The 7,610-nt window shown below is 34.3% G+C and overlaps 1 protein-coding gene across 1 annotated transcript; it reads left to right on the top strand.

Moving 5' to 3' along the window:
- The first annotated feature begins 1,030 nt into the window (after positions 1 to 1,030).
- LOC117927328 (uncharacterized oxidoreductase At1g06690, chloroplastic) lies at positions 1,031 to 6,986 on the top strand. The gene is made up of 10 exons (XM_034846814.1): positions 1,031 to 1,541; positions 2,962 to 3,053; positions 3,152 to 3,192; positions 3,317 to 3,481; positions 3,573 to 3,595; positions 3,706 to 3,777; positions 3,998 to 4,165; positions 5,394 to 5,476; positions 5,561 to 5,623; positions 6,617 to 6,986. The coding sequence occupies exons 1-10, from the start codon at positions 1,331 to 1,333 to the stop codon at positions 6,800 to 6,802; spliced, it is 1,104 nt and encodes a 367-aa protein (XP_034702705.1). The 5' UTR covers positions 1,031 to 1,330; the 3' UTR covers positions 6,803 to 6,986.
- Positions 6,987 to 7,610: the final 624 nt, after the last annotated feature.

Below are 7,610 nucleotides of genomic sequence, written 5' to 3'. Positions count from 1 at the left end.
TGTTACAAGTAAACCGAATGAAATATATATTATTACTATTTTACCCTTATAAACATAATGTCAACAAAGATTAAAAAATCATATTTAAATAGAAGGAAAAATATATAAAAATTATATTTGTAACATCTCTAATTTAAAAAAAAAATCACTAATTTAAATTATCAATTTAATTTTAAAATAATTTTTTTGTTGTAATTATAGTTTTGAAGAGTCTATGATTTTTATCTTATTACTTTCAATTTATTTTCTCATATTCTTTATCATAAGTTTCATTTGAATTTGTTTTTTCTTACATTTTCATGTTTTCTATTATATCCATATTTAAGGTGATTTTTATCTAATTTGTGCTCCAATATATTCTCTTTACAATTTTAATATGTTTTTATACCTCTTTGTATGACAAAAGATTTTGTCAATTTTCATCTACAAAACTTTATACAAAAGATCTCATGTGTGAGGAAAAAAAAAAAAGCAAAAGAGAAAATTACAATATAATTATATGCACATCTCTTAATATAATACATGTGTTTGACTTCATGATATCGTATTTTAATGATTTAAACCATATCAAGTTCACATCTATTTCAGATTTAGAAGGGTATTTTAATATATTTTAAATTATTAAAATATAATACATTATTCAATTAAAAATTAATTATCACTATTAGTTAAAAAAATGGTCATATTAAGAAATAATCAATTAAGACAATGTCTATATAATGTCCAGAAAATATTTAAATAGCTTTATATATATATAATTTGTAAATTAGATAAAAAAGAATAATAATATTTGGTGTTTAAAAAATATTTATTATATATTTTGTAAGTTTGAAAAAAAAAAATTATGAGATATTTAAAAAACATTTACTTAAAAAAAAAATGCATTAGTCAATAATCATTTTTAACTATTGATTTCTAATATTTAATTAAAATGTGTTCTCAAACAAGGTGGTTAAGAAGTGTCTTCAAAACTCTCCGTTCCTCACAATTATTACAACTACTCTATATGGTTGGTTACTTTTGTTAACGATGGGATTTGGGGTTGTCAGACAAGAATCTAGGAGCCGGACGTGGACAATGTAAAGACCATGTCTCCAGAATTTCGTATGGCCACCAAAATCTTTCAGCGGTGAGACCTGAGATTCACTCGTTCAAATTAACATCTGGGCTCTATTTTTTTTCTCAGAGACTCGCCTTCCCAGTTTTGGAATTCTTCTTCCTTGATTCTGCCACAAAATTCTAGGAAAGACTTTTCTCCTTTCATCAGGACAGCAACCCATCTTTTCGATTCGGAAACCCCAAGTTTCCTGGAAAATTGCTAGTTCCATTGATGGCGCTGTATGTGAGCAGTGCATGTTTTTGTGGGTTCAGTCAGAAAAGGGTAGAGAGGACCAGAGCTGTTGCTTCTGAGGGGTTTGCTACTGTTAAGACAGAGGAAGAGAAGGTGAAGTTGGGGGGTTCTGATTTGAAAGTGACAAAGCTTGGAATCGGAGCATGGTCATGGGGTGATACATCGTATTGGAATAACTTCGAATGGGATGGTGAGTTGCAAAAACTCCACTCAGTAAAAGGGACAGAGATTGAAAATTTTGAAATGTGTGCTCAATTTTTTTTTCTTGGCAGTTGGGAGTATTCTAATTCTCATTCTGTTTCAGATAAAGTGACATTCCCTTTTGAAATTTGTGCTCAATTTTCATGGACAATCGGATTATTCTAATTTTTATTGTCTGTTAAGTGGTCTCATATCTGAATCAAATTCATGGTGTATAGTGTTTTAATTTTCTCTGAACTTCCCAAAATAAGTGATTTTATGATTTTAGTTAAGATTTTTAATTGAATGCTTAATGTACATGCTAAGGTTTTGAAATTCTGAGCAATTCTCCCCTTCAAATGAATACCACAGCAATCCATTTTGTGGTATGGGTTAATGCCCTTTTTTTTATTTTTTATTTTTCAACATAGGATTTGAAATTATTGGATAATGTTGCCTTTATATTTCTTTCTGTCTTTCTTTCCTTTTTTTAACTGTTAGATGACTTTTAGTTTTGCTTTGTACATATTTAGGATGTTAATTTAAATACAAGAAAGCAGTAAGGGTGCTTTCATGTTTAGATGATTGGTTATTATTGTATGTCTGAGCTAATTAGTGGGATGGACATTCTTGTTTATTTAATAGGTGTTTGGAAGTCAATTAAATGAATTGAATCCATTATGTTTTATGTAAGATTTCCAGTGTAGTCACTATGTGCTTTTGAAGCATTATTGTAAAGTCTATTTGTTTTCTAAAACATGTTTGGGAAAAGATCACAATGAAAATGTGATTAATAGCTTATTCGTATAAGTGGTTGGATATATTTAAGTTTCATGCTAATTTGAGAGTGGAATCTGTTGACTGGGTGCTTCCATGTCCATAAAATTCTGAGTGTGTTCATTGCATTTTACTCACAGTTTGAAACTAGTCCATTCTGGTTTTCCGATAGCAACTAAATTGTTCTTTCTATCTTTTCAACGCGTACTAAAGAAAACAACAATAAAGGATTAATAGTAGGATTGATAGGAATATGGTTGCTTTCTTGTTTGGATGGTTGGATACATTGATGTTTAAGTTAATTCGAGGGATGGAAATCAAATGGAATTGTTGTGTTATGCATTGTACCTGAAAGAAATCTGTTGTGTTTCATAATGGCAATTGAAAAATGCTGTTTGATTTTTTTGAACACTAGTCTGAAATTAGCTTTATTTTAAAATTTCTAATAAATGTCCTCATTTTCATTTCTTTGCAGCTGTTAATTGGATGATTACCTTCATCTTTCACTACCTCTATGTGAAATTTTACTAAATAAATTATTTTCTTTTGTGTGGTTTGATTTGCCTTCTAGGCTATTTCATATTTTTCTCCATCTGCTAGCCAAATTAGATGAAGTATTGGCTGAATTTCTATTCTGCTTGTGATGATGGCAGATAGGAAGATGAAGGCAGCTAAGGGTGCTTTTGATGCTAGCATAGATGTTGGTATAACCTTGTTTGATACTGCTGAAGTTTATGGCTCAAGGGTAGGGAAGGGTTTCATTTAAGTTTGTTTCTTTTTCTTGCATTTGATGCCATGAAAAGTTGAGTATTTCAATTTAGTCGGCATGTTCTCCTCTTGCAGTTCTCTTTTGGCGCTATAAATTCTGAAACTCTACTAGGAAGGTAAGTTGTGAGAATTTGATAATGGCTTGCATTTCATGTTTCCGAAAACTCACAGAATCCAGAAGTTTCCAGCATTTATTTTTAATCATGGTTCTAATTATCCAACTTATTGGTTTTGTTAAAGGTTCATTAAAGAAAGAAAAGAAAAGAATCCAGAGGTGGAGGTTGCTGTTGCAACCAAGTTTGCAGCTTTACCATGGAGATTTGGACGTCAGAGTGTAATCACTGCCCTTAAGGATTCCCTATGTCGCCTTGGACTTTCGTCAGTGGATCTCTATCAACTTCATTGGTCAGTGCTTTATGAGCCTTTATACTACCATCTATCTGTGAGTTTCTGTCAAAGAATAATAGCTAATCAAAGTGTCTGTACCAATTTTCAGGCCAGGAATATGGGGAAATGAAGGTTGTTCATTTGTAACAACATTGCTTCATTCAACAATTTAGTTGATATAATTGAACATGCATATGCTCAGATTCAGAAGAAGCTTAGTTTATGGGGAAATCATTTTTCAGGGTATATTGATGGTCTTGGAGATGCAGTGGAGATGGGCCTTGTGAAGGCTGTAGGAGTTTCTAACTACAGTGGTACGTATCTTATTTTCAGCTACTGATTACTGTTCAGGTCACAGACTAAAATGTGCGAGTGTTTTCTGTTAATAATTATTTCTTTTTTCCTTTAATTGATCATTTTTAAGATTTATATGGTTACCCTCATTTTTCCTGGATTTGATAAATATGCCTGAGATCTTTTTGTTTTTTAACATATCTAGATTTGGTGAATGAACATAAGTCCTTATTGTTTTAGAAAAGCGTCTCCGTGAGGCTTATGAGAAGCTTAAGAAGAGAGGTATCCCACTGGCTTCAAACCAAGTTAATTACAGCCTTTTATACAGGCTTCCAGAGGAGAATGGGGTGAAGGCTGCCTGTGATGAACTTGGGGTTACTTTGATTGCATATTCACCTATTGCTCAAGGTGAAATTCCAATTTCATTATGTTCCAACTTCAGTGTATATTATTGGTTCTATGCAGTCTCTCATTACCATTTGATATATGAGTTCAAAGAGTTTTGCGAGTTTTTAGATTTTTTCACAGAAATATTATCCTTCCAATTCTCTGTATGTTGGCCTTGCAACCTGAGCCTCAGATGATGAGGCATGCAAAACAGTTTAATATAAAAGCATATGCTTCTAGGCAGTTGTTTGGATGCGATCTTTTTTCAAAATTTTGCCAAGAAAGAGTGCTGAAGGGTGGAGGAAATGGGTTACCACTTTCAATCAGTTAGCCTCAGGTGTAAAATTGATGCTGTACCTGGTCATTCAAATGACTCAAATCAGACCCCTATTACAGTACAACTGGCCCTTTGACTTGAAGAACCCTGTGCTTCTGGTTTCCCAACAATTCCTTTATTTATTTATTTATTTTGTCTTGCTGCTTGCGTTTCTGTTTTCTTTTTCATCATGTGGAACACATCACCTTTGATTGTCAACAGTGTCTCTGTCTGGTCGTCTAAAATATCTGTGCGAAATGGGATCGTGTCCGAACAATCTCTTAACCTCATTATGAAGCCAAAAAGAAAAAAGTTTAATTCTTACCAATTTTCCTGGTATTATGTTAGATGACATCTTTTCTCCAGTTAGAACTTGTACCACCATGGTTCATAACTTCCTGATTAACATCCTATTGCATTTTGCTCCATGTTACAATTGCATCATCATGTTTTAAATATATGTTGATATGTTGATATCTTGTGGGTATGTCCAATATCTTTGAGTATCAGCATCCTTGAAATTTTTATCCAAGTTTCATTGTTTTGCTGCTAGTTTCTACCATTTTTCCCGATTGATATCATTACTAGATAAACATTAGTCCTAAATTAAATCAATTTATTGCTGATACCTCCATGTTTTTCTTTCATACCCTTGATGTGATGGCCAATGCTAATATTTTATTTCTTATAATCAAGGAACAAATCAGCATATTGATGACCAAATGAACATAGGGAGTACACCAATCTAATGTGATTATACAGAATTAATACTTCAAATGAAGTCCCTTTACATCCCATCCTGGATCTTGAAAACTTGTACCTTTGACTATGCGACCTTTCAAGCAGTTCAACAATTTGACCAGGTCTGGATTTGGAAAAACAGTACATTAGCATGAGTATGCCACAACAAAGTGAGCTTTTCTACTTATGCAGGTGCTCTCACGGGGAAATATACGCCAGGCAATCCTCCCACTGGACCTCGAGGTCGGATTTATACCCCCGAGTTCCTAGGAAAGGTAAGACTCCAAAATTAAGATGAAAGTGCATTATTACCTTTTAAGTCTCCAACATCATTGTTGAACCATTTTCATGGTGTGCAGCTCCAACCTCTGCTAAACAGAATCATGGAGATAGGACAGAATTACGATAAAACTCCCACACAGGTTCTTTCTTGTTCGACCCTAGCATGTATCATTTAATCTTGTTAGTTTAGTGGCTAGATTTTGTTGTTTCTAGCCCAATGAAAGCCATGTTACATGGGTTGGGGTATAAGTTGTCAGCTGTTGGGGCCTGTCAATCCCCAAATTGTTCAATACTGGGACGCAACTTAAGAACCAAATTTCCTTTTCTCATTCAATATCTTAGGCTGCGTATGGATTACTCTAACACATCAGCTCGAGATTACAGTGGATAAGGAACTTTTATTCCTTCTTTTGGACATCCCTGCTGGGAATGTATCTAATTAGTGAGCATTCATAACCCACACCAAAATCCTTTTCATATCATGTCTGAAATGGATGTTTCTCTAGATTTTGTTGTTTCTAGCCCAATGAAAGCCATGTTACATGGGTTGGGGTATAAATTGTCAGCTGTTGCGGCCTGTCAATCCCCAAATCGTTCCATACTGGGACGCAACTTAAGAACCAAAATTCCTTTTCTCGTTCAATATCTTAGGCTGCGTATAGATTACTCTAACACATCAGCTCGAGATTACAGTGGATAAGGAACTTTTTATTCCTTCTTTTGGACACCCCTGTTGGGAATGTATCTGATTAGTAAGCATTCATAACCCACACCAAAGTCCTTTTCATATCATGTCTGTAATGGATGCTTCTCATACTCTGAAATATCCATGTGATCTAGAGCTAAAATAAGACTTAGAGCAACATAGCAGAAACAATCCTATTTAGCAGTTTCTCCTATATATGTTGGGCAAACTGCGCATCAGCACATGGGTATCAGACACTTGTTCCAGCTCCGATATGTGTATCTGCATTGGATACTGTTGCATGCGTTAGTTTCCTTGTTATTTAGTTAGGGATTCACAAATCTCCTAGTAAGTACAACAAGAGCCCAAAAATGATTTTACAGTTTCCAAATGCCACCATGGTTAATCCTTCATGCAAGATTCACTAAGACAAGGATTCCTTCCACAGGTAGTCCTCAACTGGTTAATATGCCAGGAGAATGTTGTGCCCATTCCAGGAGCCAAAAATGCAGAGCAGGCTAAGGAGTTTTCAGGTGCACTTGGGTGGAGACTCACCGATGATGAGATCAACGAGCTGCGCTCTTTGGCATCAGAGACGAAACCTGTTATCGGTTTTCCTGTTGAGAACTTGTAGAGTTTTTACTCAAAGCTTTCTCAGTGTGGGCATACACTTCTCCATGTCAATGAAAATGAATAAAGGTATATACAAACACACTTTCAGACTCTTCTCTGTATGATTTATTACTTAACTTAATCCCTGTTTTACATTACGGCGCATCCTAACAACCTTTAAAGTAATAAAAGGAACAGTTCCAATCCTTATCCGCTGATACTGGCCAGTTCTAAGCCATACAAAAGAGGAAGAACAGCATTACGCGTAAAATCTTATCCATACTTGTGGCCAGGGATCATATAGGTTGAAAAGGACTTCACTTGTTTTACTTGAAGATACTGATCAAGGCTTCCTTATCCAAGAAGTCAAAATAGCTTTCACATGGAAAGGAGATGACAAATGAGCTTATGGTAGGAAGCAATATAAACTACTATGGTAATAGTATATAAACCTTTGGAGGAATGAAGATTGTGTGTGAGAGATAGAGCTTGATAGAGGTTTAAATCCAAGGTTTGACGGTAAAAGGCCGAGTTTGGGTTTAAGTTTTATTAAACCCGAAGGGAGGTTATTCGTGAGTGATGATGTCAGAGTCACGATTTCATTATATGCTCAAATCTTATAAACTTAAACTTTCAAGAAAAAAAAAAAAAAAAACACTACAAACAAGAAAAACCCTCTAGAAGTTTAATATTATTTTCTATGGAGCACATGCAATGCCTTGATTTTCCTGGTCTTTGGTGTGTATCACACCCAAAATGGTGACAACTCCAAGCCAAAAAATGGTGATAGCTCCACTCAACTAAGCCTTCCAATAGAACTAAATGAAATT

The sequence above is a fragment of the Vitis riparia genome, chromosome 12 (assembly GCF_004353265.1).
Source record: "Vitis riparia cultivar Riparia Gloire de Montpellier isolate 1030 chromosome 12, EGFV_Vit.rip_1.0, whole genome shotgun sequence".
Lineage (NCBI taxonomy): Eukaryota > Viridiplantae > Streptophyta > Magnoliopsida > Vitales > Vitaceae > Vitis > Vitis riparia.
The sequence above is the reverse complement of the archived record's forward strand: the minus strand, read 5'-3'. Positions and strand labels throughout refer to the sequence as shown.